Genomic DNA, 27,775 nt, shown 5'->3' with positions numbered 1-27,775 from the left:
TGTTGCCCTTTCCTTAGAGCACCTTGGCATCTGGGCACCTGAGTGAGTTAGGTGGGTTAGTACAGGAGCATCCTAATTGTCAGGAGCAGTCTGCTGGTGGTCCTTGTGCCATAAGACATCTGGAGTGGATAGGGCTTGGGGAGGAGGGGTTATGGATTATATACCATGTTTGTTTGTGGTCCAAAGGACTTTTGGTTCAATTACAGTGTCACACAGCTGTGGTGGTCTCATTTATCCTCAGAGGGGGGCTTTTAAACGGTGGGGATTAAAATAACAAACCCCAAATGCATCACTCAGTTTCTTATAAGTCAAGTGGGAAGATTAGCTGGAGAATTCACACATGCAAATGTGTCCTTCCCCTTTTTTAAAAGTTTTCTTGTTGAAGGCAGTGAGCTACAGAAACCCATCAATTTAGACATGGTCATGTGGATATTTGCTTTTGAACGAGGCAGTGAATTTCCCTTTGACTTCCCCAAACCACGGAACACTTACCTCTCTTTTTACTGTAAAAATGCTGTCAATTTAGGGAAATTATGCTTGCTGAAACACTAGAAAGTAGGTAAATATTTCAGTGCAGAATAGGTGGTTGCTATTCTGTTATATGGTAGTATAAATAATTCCTTTTAGGAAATGGGTAACTTACAGGATGTAGGTTAGGTCTTGACACCACAGAAGTCATGACAGAAAGTTTTTGTCATCTGATAGTTTTTGGATGGACTATTTACAGTTAAGTCACACCCTTAAACCAGTTTCCAGTGGACAAATATCCGAACCAGAAAGGTCATCATGATTATTAGCAATCTTATATGGCTTCATGTCAATAGTGTGAGAATGTGACATTACTCTCTGTGCCAGGAAGAAATTAAATTACAGTATTTGCATAAAATCTTTTTTTGTGTTGTGCTTAGTCTGCAGAGTATTTGCTTGAAAGATTTTAGCATTTACTCCTCCTCCAAACACAGACAGGAAATCAAAAACAGTTGAAGGCATCTGCTCAGAATAGTTGCCCTGAACGGCCATCTTCAAGCATGGTCCAATAAGGCAATGATTTCCATGTTCCAGGGATAGCTGTTTCCTTTTATTCTTTCCTGCCAGTCCTTCTAATTGGCAGATTACTTGGCAAAATCAAGTAAGACTCAGCAAAATTAACCGTTTTAATCACTACTTGCCAAAAGAGTCCTGCTTTCCCAATATCCTGAAAAGAGTAACTGTAGAACTAATGGACTTCCAGCATTTGGAGCCACCAAACAAAGGAATGCTTTGGTATCTGTACTTCAAGTTATTCCCTCTCTTAGTCTGCATTCTGGATAGCTGTTAAGAATAGGAAGTGCTGCTTTTCACTCATTCTTGCACAATGGTAAAATCTCACTGAAGCAATTCTAATTGGCAAAGAAAATTAGTATCTTGAGTACATTACAGGAATTGCTACATGATGTTTTAAACCATCTTCTGGCTTTGGAGCAGTGGCTAGTCCTGAAAGTCCGAAAGAAGTTGAACTTGCAGCAGTCTATATTCAGTGTCTTTGCCTACCTCACTGAATTCTTGAAGGTTCTTGAAGTAAGTGTACATCTAAGGTAGTTCACCTGCTTCACATTGGGACCTGTGTCTGGAACCATCAGCTCACAGAAGTCCCTATCCTTGACAAAAATTTTATGCCCTTAATGACTTTTGGCCATCACTTCAATGACAAGAGAGATGGAAAAATCAAATTGATCCCTCTTCTGTGCTCTGTGCTCGGGATACAGAGCACTTAATGGAATCCTCCAATTTCTGTCAATGATGGTTATGGAGCTCCACCTGAACTGGAGGATTCATCTTTCTGTATTCCTCTGTCAAACCACGTTAGTGGAGTCAGTCATCTCTTTACACTTGGGATGTATCAAGTGCCCTAACTACAAAAAGTGAAGTATTTTAAGATATTCACTTGACTTTTCCTATCTAGTTATTGCAGACTGCATGTCTGTTTGAAGATTGTTACAGCAATTCCAGGTAAAGCGTCAGATCATACTCTGTCAGAGCAGCATCTGTGCTGACAATTTCAGCAAGAAAATTATTTATCTTAGACATCTACAGAGCATCATCCTGAAGCTCTGTCTTCCCAATTCAATAGATGTTACATATATTAACAACTCTTGATGGGTTGCAACATAAAGTGTTGCTCCAGTTGCAACCCTCAAGAATCTGAGTCTGCCAGGGAAGGAATTAATGGTTGTTATTGAGCACACTGTGCTGAAAATATGGATATATGCTACATGCAGATAACTGCTAGGAGGAAAACAGAACATGAGTTACCTGCCAGTAATGATGAGTGCTAGATGTGCACATATCCCACACTGCCTCCTTTCTCCTGTGCACCCTTGGGATTGTCACACACAAAGGCACTGAGTGTTCTGTTGTCCAAAGTAAAATCTCCAGGTGCCTCAAGGCTTACATGTGCTCTATCAACTATGTCAGCCCTTGCAGTCCCATAAACAAATGTGCAGCTCCAGCAGATATGCATGTATACCTCTCATTTAACCCTGGTGCTCTATTTTAGCAGTCATTCCATCACAGGAATGAAAAGCTTTCCTGCAGGTTCTTTGTGCAATGCAAGTAGCAATACCAGCTAGCATAAGCATGTTCAGTCATACAAAGGATAAAGTAATTTTAAAATGCACACACAAAGCGACAGTAAGAGTACCTGAGCAAACAATATTTGAAATAGAGTGAGTCACTACTTTTAAGATATTTTCCTTAAACTCCAAATTTTGAAACTTATTAATGGAATGTGGCATCAATAAATAGCTTGTTCTAAACCTTCGTCTGCACAGCAAGTGTGCAGTTCTACTGCCATGTATAAAATTTAAGAACACAAGCAAAATTGCCAGCAAACATCACCAGGCAAACAGTTACAAGACAACAGTAAGCCATCATCCCTAAAAGCAAAATTATGGACCAATCCATAATGAAATTAAAATTGCCGAGATCACATCACATTTGCTTTCAAAGAATTCTGTACATTTCCAAATCACAGCCAAAAAACACAGGTAGACATCTGTCTGCAATCTGCATAGTTGCAGGATGTGTCTTCTGCCAATTCATCCCTTAAATAATGAATATTTCTGTGCAATCCTGTTGTTGTCATCCATTATATAGATTGGCTTAAACTTTTCAGTATCTCGTAAATGACAACAGTAAAGTAACCTGGGGATTAGACAGTGCAAAGCCTAATAATAGGAAAATAAGGATTCAGGAGACTAGAAAAAAAAAAAAACCAAAAAAACAAACAAACAAAAAAACCCCAAAAAAACCACTCCAAAAATGTAGAAAAGACTGAAAATGAGAGAAGAGCAGAAGGGGAGCAAATTAATAAACTGAGGAAAGAGTCAATGTTGGTAAATATAATATCCTGTTCAAGAAAAAAAGAGTGAAGCACTGATAGAAACAGGAGGGCGTGTTCATCCAAACCCATTTAGGAAAGCTGGACAATTCCTCCTCTTTTGTTCTTTACCATGTTTTAATACTAATGTATAAAGTCACGCAGAAGGGGAGCAAATTAATAAACTGAGGAAAGAGTCAATGTTGGTAAATATAATATCCTGTTCAAGAAAAAAAGAGTGAAGCACTGATAGAAACAGGAGGGCGTGTTCATCCAAACCCATTTAGGAAAGCAGGACACAATTCCTCCTCTTTTGTCCTTTACCATGTTTTAATACTAAAGTCATGTGTTGTAGCTGTTGAGGGAAAGGTATACCTAGAATTTAATAGCAAGCATATGCTGTAAGAAGAGCCATGAGCCACAGAGATAGGAAATAAGGGTGTTGGTCATTCCTAGAGAATTCAAGGGCCTTCTGAAAGCTGGGGATCATATTCAGACTTCATTCTCTCAATTTGATTAAATAAGCCACAACTATTTCCAGGAGGTTTGTTTTCTCGTGAGTCAAACTCCAGTCTTACCTTTGCCCTTTTGTTTCAGTGGAAGATCAGCGTGTACATATGAACGCAGAATTATTTTCTTTTCCATAATCATCGAACCCAAATGTTATTTTACCTTTGCCAGCTTTGTGTAGGGGTGATGTGCCATCTTGCATATTTATTTTCCTGGAGTGATGCCCAGAAGTATGCTATGTTTTTTTTCTTGCTCATGTCTCGATGTCTAGCTTTATTTATGAGTTGAGTACACCAGGTTTTCAGTCCCTGGGGACAGGCCTACAAAGGAAATCCGTGGACAGTATTTAATACATACAAATATGAGACCAGTAAAAAGGCAGCTGCTGAATGGAACTCCAAATTGATTCACAGTTTTAGACTAGATCATGGATAAGTTAGCATCCATGATTTAAAGCACAAACACCTTTACCTGTTTTGTCATGTAGGAGAAAGGCTCCTTTATCAAGTGGAAATGACTGAATGTGCAAATTTTTGCTTGGTTTCCAGATTTAAAATTCCATTGTTCTCTGATGACTGGGTCTAATAGCAGTATTGTTATTGTTATTGATTCTTACTGATTGCATAGAACCATGTTTTGAAGATACCTTTTTTCTTGCTATTAGATACATGAATTCCCTTTGGCTGTAAAATAAATCAAGATAAGGCCCTCTTTCACACATGGCATCACAACTGATGAGTTCTGAGAGGTGTGTTATCCCTTCAGTTATAGCTTGCAATCCTATTAATTGAATAATAGCATGGCCTGGGGAAACTTAATGGCTAGTAAGGGTACATAGGAAAACTCACATACGTTTTGATGTACATTTTAAGCTGCTGTTGTGTTTACAGGTTGGCTGCTTGAAAAAAACACAGTTTTTACCATCCTCTGGGACTTCTTTGAGATGCCATAATTGCTGGACCATTCCTCAAAACAAAACTGATAGATAAGCATTCTGATGGTCAAGCCAAGGAGCAGGGCATCTTCCCCCCACCAGTGTTGTAATTCATCTGACAAGTCCACTTTATAGTCCTTCCTGTGTTCTTCATCTGGCAAATGTTTCCTCCCCAGATATTTGTAACAGCTGCACTAGGTGTGATGAGGCTGTCGACTCAGTAGCATGTTATCAGGCTGCTCAGTGCATAGTGCAGGGGATGCTCCTGGGCATGGGAAACAGATGGAGTGGGAAGCACAGTTCAATGCCAGCCATAACCAAAACCATTCTCCCAAGTGCTGTGCCAGGCTGGGCACTCTTACCTTGAGGCAGGCAGGAGGGAAGTGCAAGGGCTGTACGTCTGATGGAGGTGATGCCTTGTGAAGGCTGATTTAGAACAGAGGCTAGACAGAGTTAAAGAATAAATTAAAAGGCCTCAGTGGATACACCTTGGGCAGTACAAGAGCACAGCCAGGGCTACGCCCAAGAATGAACCCAAAATGGTCACAAAATGGACGACCAGTCACAGGGTCTCACAATTTTATAATTTCTGGTCTATTAGCATACTGAAGTTAATTGTCCAATTACAGCTTTAGCTTATGAAGTCACACCCTTCTTGTTTTTCTCTTCAGTCCACTATTGTTTATGATCTTGGGCCTGAAATTTTGATCATTTGTCCTTGGTCCCCAGCTGGAGAAGGAATTGTTTTGTCGACCTCCTTTGTGAAGAGGGCTTACTGTCCCCTAATATGAAGCTCAGACCTACAGAACTACATACTAAAGCTGTACAGAATCTGAAAAATATAAAAGCTAATACCTGAGGCATCAGTGGAATACTGTACAGAATCTGAAAAATATAAAAGCTAAAACCTGAGGCATCAGTGGAATTAGCACTGCCAGTTTGGTTCCACTCTGTGGCGTTGGCAGCTATCAGACCTACTGGTGACAGGCAGGACAGAGCTGCTGAGGTGACCTGCCAGGTGTCAGGTGACCCTTTACCCTCTTGTTTCTACTGACACCTGAACTGCCAAAGCAATTCCCTTTAAGGCAATTCACCCAGTGACCCTAAAGAGCTGATTACTCAATGGGATGATATGGAGCAAGGTAGCCTGAGGGCAGGCATTACTGTGGGCTGGCTTTGCAGCTTCTGCCATCTCAGCTACTGCTCTGTAAAGTCTGGGATCTGGACTGAGGGAAAACCAGCCACTAACTAGCTTAAAGGAAGGGGATGCCCTCATTAACCTTTTACTGAATTAAGGGTCCCAAGTAATATCAATTACCTCACTTAAGAGGCCAGCACTTGCCTACTTCTCTGCGTGCTTCCTGACATCTTTGCCACACCCAGCTGAAACAGTTTTCTGCTCCAGCTGACACCCAGCCAGGGATATAGCACTGGCCTTGAAGAACCAGTGCTGGAATTTATTCTGGTTTACAGGACAGGAACCAGTGCACACATCCCATGCTTCATGCCAGAGCCAGGATGCCTTTTGCAGAGGTGTTGTAGCTTGTTAGACAGAGACAACATGGGAGAGTAAAGAGGAGAGGCTGTGCTGCTGAGAAGGAGAAGCAATGAAGCTGCAAACTGGGGGTGAGGAGAGAGCAGAGCAGATGATGATGTATTGGTCCTACAGGTATTGGCCAGGCCAAAACTGCAAGGGATGCTCTCCACTACGGCCTTCTGTTTTTAAACAAACCAAATTAGCCTATGTTACCTGTGAGTTTATGTTAAGGGTTTTTTTTTAGTTCTTTGGGGTTTTTTTTCCCCTATAGAATCATAGAAGGGTTGGGGTTGGAAGCAACCTTAAAGTTCATCTAGTTCTAACCATTGCCATGTTTATTTGTATTATTTTGTTTTCTTTAATAAGAAAGAAATCATTCAGAAGCATGACTAGACTTTCTTGCAAGTAGTTACATTTAGCTGTAATCTGCCTGGTGACTTGTAGAAGAAAAATTTCACTAGTTTGAACTGGACTGAATAGCAAGGATACTTTAATCTGGGACAGCAAAGAGAAGGTTGTATAACACTGTTGTGTTGTTCTGAGTGGGAGAAGCCAGTGAATTGCATGATTTTTCCATCTTTGTAATCAGTTTGTTATGCAGAGAGCAATGCCGTGGGATTCTGCATTTTATCTGCTGGGTTTTCCCTGGCAGCATCTGAAGAAGTTCATTATGAGTGTTTATCACATGATGCACTTAATCAAACCACTGAAACTCGGGGAATAAGTCATTCTAATAAGACCCTTCAGAGCTGCCTCATAAGCTACTTACTGATGTACTCTTCCTTGGTGAGTGTACAATGAGTTTCCTTGTATCCCAGTCCATGATACAGGAAGTTCATTATCCCCAGTCCAAATTCAGACGTAAAGAAAGGAAGCAGGGCTTACAAAGAAGTGACAGATAATTTGCAAAGGATTTTAGTTAGCCACTCAAATTCCAGATAGAGTCAGACTGTAAGCTCTTCCTTAGAACAGCCTTCTGGTATTCAGCATTAGGCACAAGGCAGCTGTATCTACATAGCTGCTTCTAATGTTGTAAAATGAAGGCAACACACGAAAAATTATGAAAAATGCCTCTTTTGATTAGAGGTTCTCTAATGAAAGTATGTGAGAGAAAAGAGAAATCAGAACTGAAAGCATGCTTTTACATCTTGCACGTCTATAGCATGATAGTCAGAGCTGATAGCTGGGCTGATGTGAAATGCCTGTGCTAAATTCCCATGTGCACCAAGGGATTGAGGCACTGAGACTTGTCTTACAGGCTTGGAGCTCACAGACACACTGTTTGAAACCTGTGCTTGTACCTTATGTGGGTGGTAGGATAAATAGGTGTGATGTACCTAAGAAATGTCCTGGTTGTAGGGAGCAGGTTGTAGGGAGCAAGGACTCCTCATTTTGCTGAGCTCTGCCACAATGTGATTGTGGCAGATTTTCTGGCACTCACTGGATTTTCTCACCAACGCTGTTTCACAGACAGTGTCTCATCAAGGGTTGTATTCTTGCCCTCTGCAAAAGACAAGTTTGGGCATCACCACAGATGTAGGCTTAGACCATACTTAATATAGAGATGCCCTGGTTAGTTTTGCCCAAGCACCACCCTCTCTCCATACAATAGTACTGCTGAACTGCCTGCACCTCTTATTTCATGTCATGTGAAGGCAGTACAGGGCCACACCACATCCAGTGTTGATTTTGTGTAGGGATGCACAGGCTGAGCCTGATGTGGGTCCCTGGATGAACATTTTTTTTGTAGTTAAAAAAGCTGCTCTTGGGGCCTGGAACGTCAGGCTGTTCAAGACAAGCTACTCTGTAAGACATCAAAACCAGGGAAGTGTGCACAACTGAGAAATATGGGCAACAGAAGGACCATAACCTGGTTTGATGAGGATGATGCTTTTTCCCTCGTATAGCTCCAGTAAAGCAAGTGACAAAATTCACACCATTGTCTGGGCACTGCTTTGAGGGAATTGTGGAACCTGTCTCTCCAATGCCAAGTCCATCCAGCCCAGAGCTTAAAATTCAACCTGTTAATTACTCCTGGGAATAATTAACTCCAGCCTGCAGTGAGCAAGGAGTCTTGACTACATCAATCAGTGTTAGGGTCTCAGATGTGCAGTTTGCATTCCTTGTGTTTTGAATGTGTACCTCTACACCTGTCTGTCTTGCCTTGATGCAGCTGTCTCTTGACTGCTGGTATACTGATATATCAAATTGTCATCAGTGTGACTGTGTCCTCAGGAGGGACTGTGCTGCTTTAGTAGGTTGGTTTCCAACTACTAAGTTAAAATGGGACACAAAAGCCTGGAGGAAAATACTGGTTTTCTCTCTCTTTCCTGTTCTTTTTAAAAATAGTAAATGCTAAGTTATTTTACCTCTTAAAAAAAAGAAAAAAAAAGAGACCAAAAGGGGTGAGTCTATGCTAGCTGATTAATTTTGCTACTGCATTCAATTTTATTACAGTGTAGTTCCCTTCCTCTTTCTCACTTCTTTATTGTACTCTGTCTGTCTTCTCAGGTGCTATTGTGCCTATTTTAAGAGCTCCCCTTCATCTCTCTTTTGGGATAGTCTTACTGTTGGCTTTCTGCTGTTTCAGCTTCTACACAGCTGGTGCTTCAAGGAAAAAATTGTCTCTTGTAAGGCTGTGAGGAGAATAGACCCATAAAAATCAATATTTTTTGCAAGTACGTGGTTCTTTAATCAGTAAGTCTTCAACAACCTTACCTAAATGGCCACTTTACTATTATCTCAGCTTCCTAGCTAAGGAGGCTGCAGAAGACTGAGTGGGTAACTTTCTGCTGTCTGCAGCAGTGCAGTAATAAAGTGAAGAATAAAATCTCTGCTTTCCAAGTGATTCTCTGCCCTGTATGTGGGGAAAGCCAGTACTGAACATTTGGAACCATTGCTGGTAGGAATATTTTTAGTCTGCTGTAAAGAGGGGTGGTCAGTTCTCCTCTGTATGCTGTTGGTTTGGCATTTGGGAACCACTAGTGCCTTATCAGTGCTGAGGATGGATTTCAGTGTCTGTACAGTCTGTTTTGGGGGGAAGTTCTGGGAGGAGGGCTGTGGTGGGAGCATCTGGCTGTGTCATCTGCACATGTGTGAGATGCACACAGCGCCCACTGAGAACTGATGCTACCAGATACTGACTGGACTGGGTTTGGTCAGTGCCAAGCTGGGCTAAATTCCCCCTCCCTGCCTGGGAATGAAAGATTCTTTAATGCACTCGCTGCTTCTGGAATGTTCAACTCAATCCCCAGTAGTGTTATCTGTTCAGAAGTCTTTGTCACTGAATTTCTGCCTTTGAAGACTGCAGGGTTTTTAACAGTGGACTGCAGTACCTGCTGCTTGCTGGAAATCCCAAGGCTGGCACGAGAGCATTACAGTGCTGAACATGGCAGTCACAATGCATCACATTTACCAGATTTTCACTGGGCCTAGCTGATGGAAACCAGACCAGACATACTGTAAGGACTGTCAGCCCAAGTAAAGGAAGGTAACTTTGAAGAAGGCCTCCAAGATAGTATTTCCAGAATATAATTCCTTAGGAGAAAAGTGGAAAATTCAAAGAATGGAATTCAGACAGAATGAGCTCACTGCAGGTGGTGCTTGTAATGATTTTTTAGAAATAAATTTTAGTTATTAACTATTTTAGTAGTTTTTTGGGGTGTAGGGTGTTTGTCCAGTGGCTGCCGTTACAGTACCTTCTTCTGCACCCCAGAAAATCCACACTTTTGAGGTTCTCTGGAGCTTTCCAACAGTGTGCATTTTCCCATTCTTAGAAGAGTGGTACATGTCAGACAGAGAGGGCTTCATCTGCCCAACCATCAAAGTAGGTCCTGGGAAGTTTCCTACTCCTTGGCAGGTCCCCCTTCCACAACAGCCAGTCCTGTGGGCATTTACATCCACTGGGTTCATCCAAGTTTCACCTGAGATTCCCTGGATCTGTCCATTAGCCCAAAGGACTTGGTGTCTGCAGAGGTTGCTGTGAAATTCCCCTTACCTCAGGGTTAGGTGGGCAAGCAGGCACTTGCCCCTCACCCTCTGGAAACTGGAGAAGCTCCTTATACGTTTCCATAAAGAACAAATGTTTTTAAAAACCCTGCCTTTGCTTCTGGTGACATTTTTTCAGTTTGCATGATCTGTGAACATAAAGAACAAATGGTTTTAAAAACCCTGCCTTTGCTCCTGGTGACATTTTTTCAGTTTGCATGATCTGTGTAGTGGCATGCAGTGCTCAGAGCCACGATGCAGGGAGTATGTGTGTTTGTATTTGTTTGGTCCCATCTACATCAGAGAGCCCTTGAAATGCAGCCCAGCTGGCAGATCTGGTTAGGCTGGGCAACTTAGCTTTAGATGGTTTTTTGTTTGTTTACAAGTGATTTTGGCCACAGACAGGGACACACAGCTGGTGGTCTGTGCACTGTTCCATGATCAGGCTGAGCTGGGCTCTGAGCCGATGAAGGCTGGAGTGGGGCGAAGCAATTCCATCTCATTCTTGGCCTGATTTGGAGGGGGATTGGACAGGCTGCTACTCTGCTGTCTTCTTCTGTGATCTGGCATCTCAGGGCCTGGTTTGGCTTTGCCTGTGTGGGCAGCAGCATCCAGCACCCCTCTGCCATGGCAGTGGAGCCTCTGCTTGCTCAGGTGTCCTTCCCTGCAGCCCAGAGAACACCTCTTGCTGTGAGCAATAACTTGCAATACAAATACCACAGAAATACAGGCATTTCTCTTCCTGCACTGGTTGTAATATTCAGGTGGGAGAGGTGTGTCTGATGTCTCAGAGAGGGTTTTGCAAGTGGTTTTTGTGAGATGTTCATGTGCCAGTGTGGTGCATGCTGGCTGAGGGGACTGTGGGAGCATCCATTGCTCGAGGAGAAGTGACACACTGGAGCTGTGTAATGATACAGATGTGCTGTGTGCCAGCCTGAGCTTCTGCAGAAGACCCATGTTGGGGGTTCTGGGGAGAAGAAGCAGTGCCAGCCCATCAGTACTGCAAAGTGGGTGCTGTGGCAGCGCTTCCCTGCAGCAACATTGTGATAAAGCATGGTGGAGGAGGAGGCTGACAAAAGCTGTGACCTTCTAGGCAAGATCTGTTTGCCAGCCTGAGCTTCTGCAGAAGACCCATGTTGGGGGTTCTGGGGAGAAGAAGCAGTGCCAGCCCATCAGTACTGCAAAGTGGGTGCTGTGGCAGCGCTTCCCTGCAGCAACATTGTGATAAGGGATGGTGGAGGAGGAGGCTGACCTTCTAGGCAGGATCCCAAACACAGGTAAAACATTAGCAGACTGCTAGAGATGTGGGCATGGAGGAACCTGTTAAATTAAAGCCAAAGTGTAACAAGAGAGATGTTTGCTTTGGGAGACAACGTGTGCCTGTTCTGCACACTGAAGGTGAGGGAACTCTCTGACACGTTTTACTTCATTACCACAGCAGACCTCTTGCACTGCAAGGCCACAGAGCTCCCAATTCTTCCCTCCCACATCCCCTTCCCTTTTAAAACAAGGGGTTTCTGACAGCTTTACCAGTGCCTCCATCTGACAACCCAGAACATCCTAAATGGTGGGAATTGCTCCTTTTCTTATCTCATTGTGGAGTTTCCTGACCACACTGCCCAAGTTCGCTGCCCAGGCTGATGCTGTTATCGAGCTGCCCACGTCTCTGCTACCTGCAGCCTGGTCAGTGGCTGGAGATGAGGGAAAGGCTCTCAGCAAGGCATCCTTTGGTGGAGCTGTTTGAATGAGCCAGTTCCATTACCTGCCTTGCTGGTGGTCCCAGAGAGGCTGCGGGGAAGTCTGTGGCTTTATTTTCTTAAATGGCATCAAATGATGGCGTTTAAGACCCTACCAGGAGCAAATGAGCTCTTAGGGCAGCATTTCTTGTCCTGTGTACAAGGCTTTATTAAATTAACTTTGTACTCAAATCACCCCACATATCCCTCTCTGGAGAGGTCTAACTTAACTGTGGGATAAAATTTTGCAACCCTATTTTTGTCACACAGGTGACTTGTGTAACAAAACCTTTACATGCATTAATGTCATCCAAGTTTTGGCAAGCTCCAAAGCAGGCTGTCTCTAAATCCTCTATTTCTGTCTTAATGCTGCACCCATCCCAGAGTTACGTATGCAATTCTCTTGCTTTACGTGCTTTCCACATAAGGGACAATGGATTTCCTCTCCCACACACCTCTTGCAAATTTACAGCTGCTGTGAGAAAAACCCCTGGTGCTGTTGCCATCCAAGTGATGCCTTTTGCCCCTGTGGGTACCTGCAGCTTGCAATTGCAGCTGGGCAGCAGCACTGCCAGCCTGCAGGATGGAGTCTTGCATACTTTCAGCTACTTCTCTGTTATTTGCACTTAATAACTGACTCAAGAGTTCATCTATAAATATGTATTTAGGCCTGATCTTAGTAAATTTTCCATCTCTCAGCCACAAAGCTCTTGTTTTCTGCAATTTCCTTTTTGTATTTTCTCTTAACCCTAATCCATTTTAACATTAATGCATTAGTTTTGAAACAGCTGGTGTATTCTCAGCCTCTTCTTCTTCCCTACCTGCTGATTTTTTTTCTTTCCTCACTGTCCTCTATACTTCTGCTGTTTGCAAAAACCGGCTTTTCTCCTGCCTCTCCCTCTTCACAGCTCCCACCATCTGTCTCTCTACAAATACAAAGCTTTAGGGGAAATGATTCACTAGGCTGCTAGCTCATTACTCACACTCTCCCCATCATGGTTTCTGTCCTTGTAGGATGCTCTAACTAATGTAAAGATCAATGAATCCTGGGAATTGTTATTCGATTAAAAAAAAAAAGGCCCCAGCAGTTAAATAGATTGGGCTCTTTGTATTTCCCAAACAGCAAAGCTTAGTTTTATTTCCTCACTCTGCTAGTACTGTTTTGCAGAAAAGGATCATTCAAACAGAAGAATAGAAATAATCACTGGACCATTTAATGCAACCTTGTGCATCACATGATGCAGGAATTACTTAATGAAATTCCCTGGCCCAAACCAAGCAAATCTGTGGTAAATCTAGAGCACATATTTTCAGCTGACAGCCAAAATGATGAAAGGAATTTACTACCCAGCCTCACTAATCATTCTGAATGCTTAACTGCACTCCCTAACACGCTGCTTTGCAAGCAGCTAAACTGACACAGCCTCATTCCCTACATGCTTCTCTCCTCCAGACTTGTGCAGGCTGTGTACCCCAGAATGCCTCCCAGCCCCCTTCCAGCTGTCCACCTCTGGGAAATCCACCTCTGGGAAGAGACCAGAACCTCTCCCTCCTCAGCATGTGGGTTTGGGCTCACTCTTTGCTTGGGTAAGTCTTTCCAGGAAACTCACAGGCACTTAGTATCTTTGAGCCCTCCCTATTAAATGTGGCAGAAAGTGGCTAAGAGGCTCAGAAGCCAATTGACACAGACTATTTCACAGTGCTAATTCAGATACCTTAAAATAGAGGCAGCCATACTGAGTTGGCAGATAATGCCCCAGCATTTCAGGAGACTCGCTGAACCTGGAGGCTGAGCTCAATGTTGTAGTGCACTCCAGGTCACCCCAAATGTGAACCCACATCCCACTCCTTTTGTGTTTACTTTGTTGACCATTTAAGATAAATTTCTGTCATGATTTTAGGCTGTCACCACATACTACAAAATTATTTTCTGAATTGACAATTTATCGCATGAAAAACAGACCTCCCTTCCCCACATGTAAGTAGGTGCCAAGAAGTACCACTGCCTAACACAGTTTTATTGTGCCTTCTCTTGAAGCTGCTGGTACATCAGGTATTAGCCTGTTTCAGTTGCTGAGCTTCCCTTTTGAAACTGAAGTTGCCAGAAGCACAGAAAATACCACAATAAAAATCATTGGAGTTGACAGCACTGAATACACCATTCCTTTAAATGGCTGCAATTATTTTTGCAAAACTCTGCTAAAGAAAATCTGAGTTTTATTTTTTTTCCCCCATGAGCACCACAGAACATGTGCTGCATCAACACACCATGCTGGCACCACTTCCACAGAAAGCTAATTAAATAATTTGGATACTGTATGAGGCGTATCAACTTCTGGGCTAATTTTCTTTTCAGGCTACCAAACACATGTACTTTTTTATAAAGCTGTATTTGGGTCATTCTATGACAAATATTAAAACTGAGGAGGATCTTGGTATGACTGCTCTAAAGAATAAGGGCTGCAGAATTTTAAGCCAACGGGGTCCACTGTTACCTCAGTAAGGTTAAGACTGTTAAAAACAAAAAACCCTCACCAAAGTCATGCTTATGTGGTCTGTGAAAATATGTTCAAATTTTAGCAGACGTAATGTTGTTGAGCCATCCTGGTGGCCAGGACCCTGTGGCTCTCCATCTTTGATTATTTTATTGTCCCATACTGCATACTGCAAGTTGTAGGAGTCAATGTTCTTTCAACAATCCTGCCTTCCCAAATGTCCCAATTGTCCTTTGACGTGCTCTGTTTTAAATAAGGGCTGAAGAGCAATGGTGAGGCTACAGGCCTGCCATAAAAATACTGCACTGTTTCATGGCACTGACAGCACACACGTAGTCATGCTTTCAGCCCTCCTGGTGGGGACTGTTGCTGCAACATGCTGGAGGTGTGAGGGACCAAGCTGTAAGGAAAGGGAACTCTAGAGATTCCAAATTTTGAAGTCCTCTAATTGAAGACAAGTCTCTTTATGCCAGACAGTCTAAGGAAAATCTGCCTTACCCAGCCCATTTCTCCATTGTCCCCAGCAATAATAGAAGTGGACATGGTATATAAGATTGCCTTACACAAGGCAAATATATTTAATAGTGTATATACAAATTGATGGTTCAATAATGCTATACAAAGCAGGAATATCTTTAAAGAAACCCTGAGCAAAAAGGAGCATGTAATTTTTATTTTACACTTATTGCAACATTATTTCTGGTATTTGTTTGCTATAATGACTAATAAAAGGAATATGTTAAAACCAGATGTTAAAATAAAAGTGGGCATTCTTTCCATTTGTAGCTTATTAAAAAATCTAGAGAAGAGAGTTCTGCCCCATCAGCTTTGGAAATAGATGTTTAACGTGGTAGAGAACAAGCTGAGCCTGAGTAACCCAAGACAACCAATTCCTTTAGCAGAAAGAGTGTCTTCTGTCATCAAAAAGAGCCATCTGGAAGAGTGCTGGCTCCCTGCCAGGAACAACCCTTTAACAACCACTTGTCATGTGCTTTAAGTTAAAATGTTCACAGCGGCACAACCTGGAGTGTTGGTAAAGGTCCTATCGGAGGAGCAACGTATTCCTCCTCGCGCAGCAGCCGCAAAAGGATGTTCTTCTTATTCTTGGGCCAGTTATAAATGTGAGTGTTCTGCAGCCAGGTGGGCACGTGTTCCTGAAAAAAAACAAGGAAAATAAAAGCTAAATCCTTCAGAATCTCTACCAGAATCTTTCAGATTCCATCACACCCTGCCAAGGAAGATTTAATTCTGTCTGTTCTAGGCACTTCCTGTAACAACAAGAAATGTTAATTTGGCTTCAGAATTGTATTTGGGTTCCTAAATAAATGAACTTTGTGTGATCTCACAGCTTGCCTGTCTCTCTTCTGCCATCATGTTGGCTAATTTCACCATGTTTCAAAGGAAGTCTGATGTCAATGACAGGCATCGAAAAGCTTGTGAAAATAAACAGGGAGAGGAGAGGAGAGGAGAGGAGAGGAGACTGTAGTGCCCTTAGCAGGGAAAAGCTGCCACCTTAGTATCTGCTAAAGGATCCATACAGCATGTTCAACATTGGGATGAGGATCAATAGGGAAAGACTGGGACCCCACAGGAACATTTCACATGCTGGTAGCCCCCTCCCCTTTCTTCACCAAGCATGGTGTGCTCTGACCAACTGAGCAGAAGGCTGAGGCCAATGCTGAGCTGGAGGAGAGACTAATGCATCTCCAGATTAGCAGGGTCAAACCTCCTCCAATCCCTGCATCCTGGAAAAGGTGCAGTCCTTCACAGGGGTTGGCTACTGTCCATTAACATAATGGAGCTGGGACCAGCATGGCACTGGAGAGTGACAGTGGCTGATGGAGATGAGCCTGCTCAGACCTCATGTTCCTGTGTTCCCACAGCCTCGGGAAGTTTCCATAGGGATAGCCTGGCTATGTAGGGGTGAAGGGCTATTATAATATCACTAATTAACAGGGGGACAGATCCTTGACCAAAACCAGTTCATGGTCACCATGAGACAGAGATTTGTTTTGGAATTGGAGATAACAGAACCTAGCCAAAATGAGATGGCAGGTAAGCAACATGAGGAGCCAGGACATCCAGCACTTGGTCCCTGCACCTCTTATTTAGCAGTGTTTTCCCAAGATAGCCTCTGTTAGGAGCAGCACAGCTCCTGTCAAGCTAGTGGAGCTAGCTCCAAGAGGACAGAGCAAAAGCTGCTGGCATGCACATCTCTGGCACCTCGCCAGGGGATGCCCTGGCATGGGCTGAACATGTCCTGCTGCCAGCAAACAGCCTAGCTGCAGTCCAAACCTTTCATTCCCATGATCATGCTTCTCAAATTGCTGTCTTTTCCTTGGCTTGTACAGCTGTGGGAATAAGGCTGCATCATTTTCCCTGCTCAGGGAGCAGTTTGTGTTAATCGATGCAACCACTCTGTTAGAGCTACAGGATTTATGTATAGGAAGAAGGAGGCAAGTCGCACAGGCACCTACAGAGCCATTAGTGTGAACTCACCTAGGCTTCTGAACAAGCAGCTTTGTGACTGGCAGAGGTTATCTATCAAGCCTGACCCTCCTCTCTCTCCAGTGGCTGAGAAAGGATAGGCTTTGGTCAGTAGTCTCCCTGAAGTGGAGGTTGTTCTTCCCCATGGACATCTCACTGCACAGGGGTAAGATCCCACAGCATTCCCTTTGGTAGGAGCAAAAATAAGTCTTCTTGCCTCCACCTGCTAGTCTTTTTATTTTGGCATAGGAATGGATTTTAATCTTTGTGAATTTAACTCCTTTAACAAAGCTCTTTAGAATTGGCCAAGAGATTCAAATGTTCCTGGGAGAAAGATAACTATGTTTGCATGCACATGTACACCATTGTTACATGGGATTTGTTTCTTTACTAAATCTTGTAAAGAGCTATAGAAGGAAGTGCAATTAAATATGGCAGGGGTTTTACCAAATGAGCCCTTTTTCTACCTTTGATAAGAAACTACATTTTTTGGACAAAGGAAATACAGTAGATATAGTCAGTCTAGACTGCAAAAATGCATTTGATAAAGGTCCACATGGGTAACTCATTAGTTAAGATGGAAATTAGTGTGAGAAATGTGTAGTAGGTCAGAAATCAGCACGTGGGGATATAATGAGAGAGGCACTATTCAGCCAGAGACAAGCTCTGTGCCTTGTTTCCAAAACTGCTTGTGCGGTTTTGTTTAATACCCTCCATAATAAAGTCAGTGCAAAAAGCTCTTGGACATGAATCAGCTCTGGTAATAGTTTGGACTTGAGGGAGGTGTGTAGGGGTAAAGAGTAACTATAGCTGCTGTTTTTATCCAGAGTGAGAAAGGGGCTTTTCCTTACCACACAACTGCATCTGTCACTGCAGGTGGGAGTAATGGGAAAATGGTTACTGTCTTTTACATTTTGAAAATTTGGCTGTGTATCTGTGAGCTGAGAGGAAATTCTCTCTATGCCATAGGGAGAGTATTTGATAACTCCACAGTTCAGACTGGGAGGAAGAGGGCAGAGTGTATTGGTGCAGAGGACAGGACTGTTCAGAGCTGTGACAGCAGAGCATGGTTTGACATCTCCTGCCTTCCCTGGCACCAGCCCTGTTCTTCTCACCCCTTGGCTGCTTCCAGAGGAAGCCTCTAGTATGGGACAATCTTGGCTTAACGCTTTGGTCATCAGGTGGCCAGATGAGGAGGACACATTTCTGTGGATTGTTGTGATGCCAACCTTGAACCAGCAAGATCCATGTTTCCTTTAGCAGTGTACCACTGGATGCTGGAAATGCCAGTTCCACCTTAACCGCGTGTTGTGCATTCCTCGGCTCATTATTCAGCTTCCTAATGAACAGCTCCTTGGATCACACAGATCTCTTCCTGTTGGAGGTCGACTAATTTTCACATACCAGCAGTGCTTTATGATGTGCTGTGTATGAGATTAACTCATCTAATAGCCCCATCCCCAGATGAAACCTCCAAATCTTCCTTTTCTGCTTTTTTCCACTGCCAGCTATGCTAATACTTGAAGGTATAAAGGACAGTATAAAAAAGACAAAACTGAAGTAATTTGCCCACCAATATAATCCAGTTGTACACATACTCAGCAGTTTTTCAGGTACCTCACTTCCTCTGACTGCCTCCAGACTTCATTACTGCAACTTGTTCAGGCTCTGGTGCTCTCCTTCCACCCATGATGTCCCTCAGTTACATTACCATTAAGCAGCTAGATGAAGGTAGGTGATGTACCAAAGGATTATGTTGAGAAAGAGACTAAAGCTTAACAGCAGTAGAAAATGCTGATCTGCATAATTTAATGAAAAAGGCACCTCTTGAAAAACTGAAGGGTTATGTGGACTACTGATGGGCAGGAAGGATTCCTGGAGCCTGATGCCTTGATAGAGGCAGCTGGATAAACCAGCCTTGAAAATTCCTTACAGACCACTGTCTAAGAGAACTGCTGCTATACACTAAATAGTCTTCTGATAAATAAAGTTGAGCCCAAATTAACATAACTTACTGTTCTGTCTCAGAGCCCCAAGACAGCTATAGTGCCTCCTGGGACACTTTTCTCTGCAACCCCTAAGGTGCCATGTGGCTCTAGACTCTGTGGTCTGTTCACATGGTGGGCACTCAAGTAGCCCCAGGGTTAGGAACCCTTTTCCCCCATCAAAGACTGACTGAATAAATGCTGCTTCTCTGCCTTTGGCCTGTCCAATTCCCACCACTGCTGTCTTCCAGGTACTTCAGGTAAGTAGCAGATTGAGATAATTCAGGAAGTGATCTGAATGACATGAAATACCAGAGGTACTGTTCAACCCACAGGGCCTCACATATTTTACAAACCCAGGGACATATTTTCAAATTTCTGATCTTAAATCAGTGCTTAAATAAAGAATTTCACTGCACTAAAATCCACAAGCGCAGTGGGACTGCACAGCCTTGTAACCATTGATAACATTGTTTAAATTTTGACTCATGTTCCAAAATTTGGGCACCCAAAGAAATATAAAGAATTTTACGTACTTTTCTAAAATGCAGCTGTACCTAGGGGCAACATGATAGCTAGACAAGCATGCACAAAGCATTCAGTTATGCAATGCAAACATGAATACAATGCATGAGATTGAGAAAGCTGTAATTGAAGCCTTTTAATATTTTAGTCTTTGTAAAAATCCAATAGATTTTCTCAGTAAGGTAGAAGAGATGGGAATCTGATGCATTACTTATTCTCAAATGAATATTCAAAACAAGTAAGGAGGGCAGATGAACTTACAAGTCCTAAAAAATCTTGGTTTACCTTTGATTGGGCCCGTCAAAGTTCAAGAAACAGCCTAGTACTTTAGTATTTATTATACTCTTTATTTTTATATTCTCAACACACCCTCTTCCAGACCCTCTCTTCACATCAGTCATAAATCTTGCCATCTCACTCATCAGCATTGCATTTGGACAAAATTATAAAAGGGTTAATATAAAAAGCATGCTTCCTGGATAGATTGCCCATCTCCATTTAAATTCTTTCAGTGCTCAAAGCAATTTGAGTTTTAGTTGTATATTCATCATCAGAAATATATTTATACACTGATTTATATTGTGGATGAAATGTTTTTTATTTGCATGTACATAAATGCATGAACTTTGGAATACATAAACCTATAAGCTTTGAATATTATTTGCAGGCTATTAAGAACCAAGAAATTGAGTGTTTTGGTTTTAAGATTCCATCTGCTGCACTGTGATCAAAATAATATGCACTTAATCATGTGGAAAGTATATAAGCATGCATGTATGTTACCTTTTTGGCATTTGGGAAAAGCACAGGGATGAATCTGAAGTTCATACTTCCTTGTTGTATAAACTCAATCTGCATCTAGAATAGAACAAAAAAGCCAGTTTTACTGTAATGACATGACAATTTTTCTCTGCATGCATCTAAACCCTATGTATAAAAACATTCCTTGCTTACTTAAACTGCTCTTCTGTTAAATGAGTTGATGTATTGCTGGTGGACTCGGTGTTTGGTTTGGCCACTTAATCTAATTCTTCCTTGCTATAGAAAGGATACAGGAAAGATCTGTCAACATTTCTTGAACATTTTGTTTCATGGTCTGAAATAATTGTGGGTTTAGCTGCAGGTGCAATCCCATGAAATCCATCTCAAAGTGGTGAAGCCTGACTTGACTAACCCCCCTGCTTGGCCTACAAAGATTTCAGCCAGAGACAAGGTCTGTGTCTGAGCCAGGGCCCAGCCTGTTCCCCATGGCCCTGGACACAGGCACCCCAGGGCTGGTACAGACAGCAAAGTACTGCTGAGAGCTCATCTGCTGGTGACAGCTTCTGAGAAACCTGACTGCAGATTCCAACTGGGGGATCAGATGGGTTACAGGCTGAGAAAGGCAGCTAACTGCAAACCAAGGGAAAAAGGATCAGCTTCATGGCTCCATGGGCTCTTCTGGGCTAAATGTGCATCCTGTGACAGGCTGTGGGGATGGGTGTCTGGTCCTCTGGCACCTCTGTGCACTCCCCAGGAGCCCCACATTGCATCTCTGGCCTTTGCTTTGCAATTCCATCCTTCAGTCAACTCTACTGCTGCCTAAGAAAAGGCCTCAGCTCCAGGATGGCTGAAGCAACAGGGGCTGGTTTAGAGGGAGGAAGGTCAGGCACTGCTAGATAAGATTGTGCTCAGGGCTGTACAAGGGCTCAAGAAGGTAAAGGAGGGGAAAAACACTGAACAATAAAGAATATGAAGAAATAAGATGAGCATGTTTAATAGGATTTTTCTTCCTTGAACCTCTTAGCAGATGTTAATGAGCATACGGAGCTGATGAGAGGAAGGATTAATGAATTCCAAAGAGGGGTGTTTAACTATGGGGATTAGGGAAAACAAAGCAAAGAACCTGCCATTTGGAGACAGATTTGTCTTTTGAGGAGACAGTCTTTGTAAAACAGCAAATGCATGTCCTTATACGGAGCTGATGAGAGGAAGGATTAATGAATTCCAAAGAGGGGTGTTTAACTATGGGGATTAGGGGAAACAGAGCAAAGAACCTGCCATTTGGAGACAGATTTGTCTTTTGAGAAGAAGAGACAGTCTTTGTAAAACAGAAAATGCATGTCCTCGCTTACCATCCTGTGGATGTATTTAGTATGTAAGCCGTGTTCATCCCTGTCCAGCTGGGATTCAGCCCCTTCCACATCCTGTTTGTATTTTGGACTGATTGCTATGATTATCATCACCGTCTTCTGTTAGGGAGAAAAGCACTTTCATGAAATTGAGAAACGCAGCGTGTTTGGTAGAGGCAGATTGGAAATCTGCCAGTTTGTGTTTTAAGTGATCTTTGTGTTCCTGGCAAACACAAGAGGATCTCATTCATTCTGGCAGGAAATACAGGAGAACTCATACACTCGTTCTCCTCGTTATTTCTCGACATCTCAATATAGAAAATCGAAATGTCAAGAGATGTATTAGCAGCTACCAGTTGACACTTGGAATCCCTGTCATAAAAAGCTACTTTTTATCAGCGTAGAGTGTCTATGTACATACATTGAAAACTTTTGTCTTCAAATTCAGACCCAAATGTTTTCCAACAGCTTAAGCAGACGTGTATCTCTTTAGTCATCTATGGCTTTTTATACAAAAAGCTAATAAAGACAGCGGTCTGTGGAAGCTACTTCTAGGGCTCTCAGTGGCAGAAATGTTATCTTTTCTTGCTGATCTTAGTGGCAAAGTGTGCAGAGAGGTGGCTGTGCAGAGACGGGGGCTGTTGTGAATGGCCTGGGCAGGTTTAGGGGTACCTGGCAGCTCTGTCACGACGGGCTGAAGGCAATGCTCCTCCACCTTGCTAGGACAGCCCAGATCCTGCCTCTGACCTGTTTAATCCCAGCCCCACACAGAGCTCAGGTTTCCAGAGAGGGACCATCCTTTGTATCTGGGAAACATCCCTCCTCTTTAATGGCAGGCCAGTTGAAATGCAGCAGACGAAAGTTTCCTACTTGTGTTTACCTGGGGCCTGCCTGCCTTTCATCCCCAGCACATGAAGCCTGTGTAAGGCTTCCAAATCTTGCAGTCTGCCAGGCATGTAATTAACTCTTTCCTTCTGTGCTATATCAAGAGAATCTGCCCCACCGTAAGGTCAAAGGAGTCATTATCCCTTTCACTGAGTCAACATACTCCTGAATTACTTTTACTTGTGCTTGACATGTGTGTAAGAACTTACAGATGTTGAGGGTTTGCAAGAGACATGCCCAGTTGCACACTTTTCTCTGTTTGTGTCCAAGCAGTCCCTTCCTCCACACACATGTAAAGGTTTTGAAGTTAGAAACTGCCTCTACAGTCAGTGAGGGAAACCAAACTTTTCTGGGGTGGGTGGTCAGAGAGAGATCCTCAGGTGGAGGCAGGAGATTGTTCTCTGCACATACCAGTTTCTCCTACTGACTGTGCACAAGTCCCAGAGGAGATCTGCCAGCTTGTGTTTTAAGTGATAATGATGTTTTTGGCAAAAGCAAAGTCACCCTGTCTTCTGGTTTCATTACCTACATTACACACAGTGAGCCCAAACCTAATTTGTCCTGATGCAAGCCCCAGTAGGCATGACTGCATTTCCATGGCAGAGGTCCCAGGCTGGCTCTGCATGCAGCAGTATCTTGCCTGCATGGACACCTGCTGGAAACCTGTGTAGGGCTGGCTCAGATGGTTGGGCTTCCTTGCTCAGGTGGAGGACAGTCTACCACTTCTGTCATCTTGTTCCTGAACCATGGAGATCTGGCCAGAGTGAGTCAGATCTGGCCAGGTGGCCACTCAGCAAGGCAAGAATCCAAGAAAGGCAGCCCACAATGGCTCCTGTCCAGTGACAGAATAGCCAGTTTGTACCCAGCTGGGCTGGTACAGTCCAACCACTTGGCTTGATCCTAAAGGAGATGTGCACTCACTGCTCAGGGGAACTTCAGAGGAAGTTGTTGCTGCAAGGGACACCACTGTAAGCAAGATAAATCTCCATTTTACTGCTTAGATAGATACAAAGTGATGAGAGCAAATCTATATATCAACCAAAAGAATACCATTTTCCAGTTTAATGTAGGATGGTTTATCCAGAAGAACCCTTCAGTGTTTTAGATATCAGTGTGAAAGCTACAGGTGAGAAGGATGAACATTAGCCATGACTATGCAGCCTGGGATGAAATACAGATATTGTTGTAACCAAGCACAGCTAAACCCCACAATTTAAAAAGGGGATGGATGAATAACTTTTCCAATGGCAGCTTCAGACTGGATGTAACAGGCAGCATTAGAATTTCACAAGAACACTGGGATTAGCCTTTCATTTCTTAAAGAAAGAGCTTTGGGACCATCAGATACAGATGTCAGTGAGATTTGCCTCTCTCTGCAACACCTCTGCCATTTCTACAGTGGCAGGGAAGACAACAGTAGGGTCTTGCATTTTCATTCTGTCCCTGCTGTGTATTAGAATAATTCAACCATTTTCCTCGGGTCACCTCTGCTATAAACAAGGTTAAATTGCCCTTACATACATCACCTAGGTAGCGCTCCATCCACTTAATGATGTCAATACCTCGTACCGTGTCCTCAAAGATATCAATCTGCAAGAGAATGAAAGTCTGTAGTGAGCATCCCTTCACCTTTCCTCCCCATTTTATGGCACTGATAGAGCACCTGCTCCTTTCTTTGGTTATGATAAGAATTTCCAATTCCCTTAGGGAAAAAACGTGTACATGCACTTCTCCCCTTTCCATGCAGCCTGGAGTCAAGCTGGACAGGCAGCAGGCAGGAGGGCTGCTGCAGGCACCTCCTTGAGCTCCCACTCAGCTGGCCCTTTGACTGGCTGCCCTGCCAGTCCCCAACTCCCAGGCATTTTTTACTGGACAGAACAAGGTGCTGCCCACCCTCTCCATCTATATAGCTGCAAATGCCTGCTACTTTCTGACTGCAAGGGTACACTGAGTGTGAAGCTTTAGCTTCACATTGAACTAAATATTCAGGGTGTGATGTGGAAAGTCAGCCAGGTCACTGACAACTGTGTGCAGTCACCCAGACTTCAGTGACAGCAGTTTAGGGAGGACTTCATAGGACTGAATATCACCAACACTGCTTGCTCCTCTGCACGCCCAGCAGACCCAGAAACCAGCAATCAGTGACTGTGATCAGTGGAGTAAGTACTAACTTCTCCAAGTTTTTGGAGAAGATCATGATCTGCTCTCAAGTCTTTCTTTTTCCTTTTCTGAATGCAGAGAGCCCTGCTTTCTGGGCATTTTGGGGGCATTTTTCTGTATTTATTATTCTGCAACAGGCTCCAAGAGTTGCCTGTCCAGTAAAGGTGCTATTAATGAGCCTTCTACTCTGTAAAGCTATGGTGCCCAAAAGCTTTCTTATGAATTGGTCATAGTACAGAACTGCAGGAGAGAAGTATAATTGCAGTCTCTGTAAAAAAAATCTTTGATTCATGAAAATAAATAAGCATGTGCAAAGCTCCCCACTGAGTCTCATTCAGTTTAATGATAGCCACTTGCTTAAATGCTTTCCTGAATTGGAGCCAAAGAGTGAAGGTTGAGGGGTCAGATAGCACATGCTCCTGAAATAAGAAAATATGAATCAAGATTTTGATGAACACTGAATCCTAGAGCCTCTGTGGGCCTCTAAGATGAAGCAAACTCATGAGAAATTCAGTAAAAATCTGAATGGCTTATGGGATTAGAGAGTATGACACAGACCTTTTCAGTCCAATGATTTTTAGAATTCCTTTTGAAAATATAACAAAGCAAAATCACTTTTAAAGCGATAACAAAGCAAATGAAACCATGAGATGGGCTGTTTCATTAAGCTGTGTGAATTTTAGAATCTACTTTTTTAGCAGAAAGTTACATCTGAAGAATCAATTATGTAATAGCATTGGAGAAAATAAAAGGTAGGATGGGAAGAACATAAAACTGACCTTTTGTAATACTGACATTACAGATCAAATATAAGGATATTAATGGAATATCTCACAAAACCTCATACTATTGCCCATCTGGTGTTGCTAAGTGAAATTTTCCAGGATCATTATTAAAGCATATTTCAAAGCACAAAATTCAGTTAAAAGAAGAATAAACAAAAAGGCAGATCATTTAAATTTTACAGCTTGCAAAACCAAGGCTTGTTCATCCTATCTGTATCTTCTTTAGCCTTCAAAATGTGATGATAACCAGAAAAACATTTAAATGGACAGTGTATGGCCTCTGCTTTTTTTTTTTAAACCTCTTCCCTAGTTGAAAGTCTTTTTTTTTAGGAGGAATACTTACAGCAGTTTGAAATCCATTTACAGACAGGAAGTTCACAAATTTCATAACCTCCACTGCCGTATCCACCGAGTAGGTTATAAAGACCTTGCCTGGGAGAGAGAGTCTGGATGAATATGTAACACATTTAAATACACCATTCAGAGGGTGAGATGGTCACAGCCCTCCTTTAAATACACCATTCAGAGGGTGAGACTGCCACAGCCCTCCTTTAAATACACCATTCAGAGGGTGAGACTGCCACAGCCCTCCTTCTCCACCATGCTGCAGGTTCTGCCCACTTAGGTCTCTTTGGATTGTTTACAAAATGGATGTGGGATAGTACAGTGGCTCAGCGTTGAAACCAACCCCCTGTCACAAAGCCCTGCTCTAGATTTGAGCTCCTCCTGCCTTACTGGAAAGCTGCAGAGGTTAAATCTCTCTGCTGCTCCCCCTGCCCTGTGGCCAGAGCTGCTTTTTCCCAGTGCTTGGGCATACCTGAGCCTGGGCTCTCACCCACAGCTTGAGTTACCTGCACTGGCTGCAGCCAGCACAGCTTTCCCCAGACCCACTGATATGACAGAGCTGGAGGGGCCCTTATGCATGTCATACTGCCACTCCTTGGAGCAGCATTAACACCCTGTGCAGGCAGGATGCAAGGCTGGTGACAGCAATGTCCTTGCCCTTGTGGGAGGGGTTTTCATGGCTTTGCATCAGGGTAAAGCAGCTGGCTGATCTAATCCAGCTGTGCACGTACCACAGATGACCCTGTTTTACCCAGTAATTCCTCCATCTAGGACACACTAACTGATAAAGTAGGGTCTATCCCAGAGTGACATCTGGTATCATAACTCACTCCTACAGGCCAGAGAGGTGTGACTTTCTGATCTGAAAGGTGATAAGCAGAATAAAGAATAAATGAAAAATCAAAGCCTCAGGAGAGCTGTGGTGGGTTCTTATCAATGGTACATCTCACCTACTAGTCAGATTGGCATTCAGAAAGAAGCTATTTTTCTGAAACCCAACTTTCCCCTAAGAGTTGGAGGGTGAATGCATCTGTGGCGTTGGTGGCAATAGAAACATCTCAGGCAGAGCCTGTGCTGCCCTGAGCATGTCCCAGAGTCCTCTCCAAACTCACCAGTTCAGGGAGAAACTGAGGTCAAGGTTCAACGTATTTGTCTGGTTTGGGACAGGCAGAAACACTTTATTCCTCAGGCTTTGTTTGTTTTTAGTCTTTTACTGTAAGCTCCAGCCCCTCCTGCCTCAAAGGGACATCCTGTTTAGCAACGAGTCATGAAAACAATCTAAGCAGTATTTACTTCTTGTAAACAAAATAACAAGCAATTAATGACCATTATGTTTTCAGGATTCAAGGGGGTAATTCCATCCCACCAAACACAGATGCTCACACCCAAGAGATGTGATGACACTTGGTATTTTCTTTTGTTGTTGTCTTAAAGTCATTTCCCCCTGCCTTCTCCTCCCCCCTTCAGCACTCTGGAGCTCTCCCACCTAAAGCTGTTAGGCCATGCTGTAAAATCTTGCACAGAACAAATTTGCTAACCACTTACGCAACTCCTCCGGCAGATTGCTGGTTCTCAGAGTTCCCCTGGCTGCAGGGTTACTGAGAGGTCTTGGGACAGCAGCTGGAGATGGAAAATTGTCAGAAGGACAACCACAAGCTTCATCCAGGCCACATGCCTTGGGGGGCAGCTGACCATTAGGTAGCTGGTTGTATAGCTGGTTTCTACAAAGAAAAGCAATGGAGGATTTAGAAAATACTTATTTTTAGGCAAAATTCAGAATTTCTTCTCCTGTTAATAACACACTAACAACTTTATCTGCGTATCAGCTATGAAAAGTTCTTGCAGAAATGCTTGGCTCAGCACATCTGCTTGGTTATTACAGTGTCTTTGGAACGGATACCTTGGTGACAGGCCACCACAACAAGCAGTTTACCG

The 27,775-nt window shown here is 43.1% G+C and overlaps 1 protein-coding gene across 3 annotated transcripts; it reads right to left on the bottom strand.

Moving 5' to 3' along the window:
* Positions 1 to 15,106: 15,106 nt before the first annotated feature.
* TRAF3IP2 (TRAF3 interacting protein 2) lies at positions 15,107 to 27,285 on the bottom strand. Of its 3 annotated transcripts, XM_039726644.1 has the most exons (6): positions 26,313 to 27,285; positions 25,839 to 25,927; positions 24,072 to 24,140; positions 21,669 to 21,785; positions 20,338 to 20,412; positions 15,107 to 15,711 (listed from the first exon to the last, which is right to left on the bottom strand). In XM_039726644.1, the coding sequence occupies exons 1-6, from the start codon at positions 26,422 to 26,424 to the stop codon at positions 15,565 to 15,567; spliced, it is 609 nt and encodes a 202-aa protein (XP_039582578.1). In that variant the 5' UTR covers positions 26,425 to 27,285; the 3' UTR covers positions 15,107 to 15,564. The 3 variants fall into 3 exon arrangements, with proteins under 3 accessions (XP_039582578.1, XP_039582593.1, XP_039582585.1); XM_039726659.1 differs by lacking the exon at positions 26,313 to 27,285 and having other exon boundaries at positions 24,077 to 24,140; positions 25,839 to 25,897; XM_039726651.1 differs by lacking the exons at positions 25,839 to 25,927; positions 26,313 to 27,285 and having other exon boundaries at positions 24,068 to 24,140.
* Between the last annotated feature and the right edge of the window lie 490 nt (positions 27,286 to 27,775).

This window comes from Passer montanus, unplaced genomic scaffold, assembly GCF_014805655.1.
Source record: "Passer montanus isolate IOZ18808 unplaced genomic scaffold, ASM1480565v1 scaffold11, whole genome shotgun sequence".
Lineage (NCBI taxonomy): Eukaryota > Metazoa > Chordata > Aves > Passeriformes > Passeridae > Passer > Passer montanus.
This window is presented reverse-complemented; position numbering and strand designations above follow the sequence as displayed.

Excerpts from the sequence above, each read along its gene's own strand:
- TRAF3IP2 (XM_039726644.1), bottom strand. The coding sequence starts at position 26,424 with ATGACATGCATAAGGGCCCCTCCAGCTCTGTCATATCAGTGGGTCTGG. Across the intron at positions 24,141-25,838 it reads TAAATGGATTTCAAACTGCT|ATTGATATCTTTGAGGACAC; the intron begins GTAAGTATTCCT and ends ATTCTCTTGCAG. Across the intron at positions 15,712-20,337 it reads TTTTCCCAAATGCCAAAAAG|GAACACGTGCCCACCTGGCT; the intron begins GTAACATACATG and ends GTTTTTTTTCAG.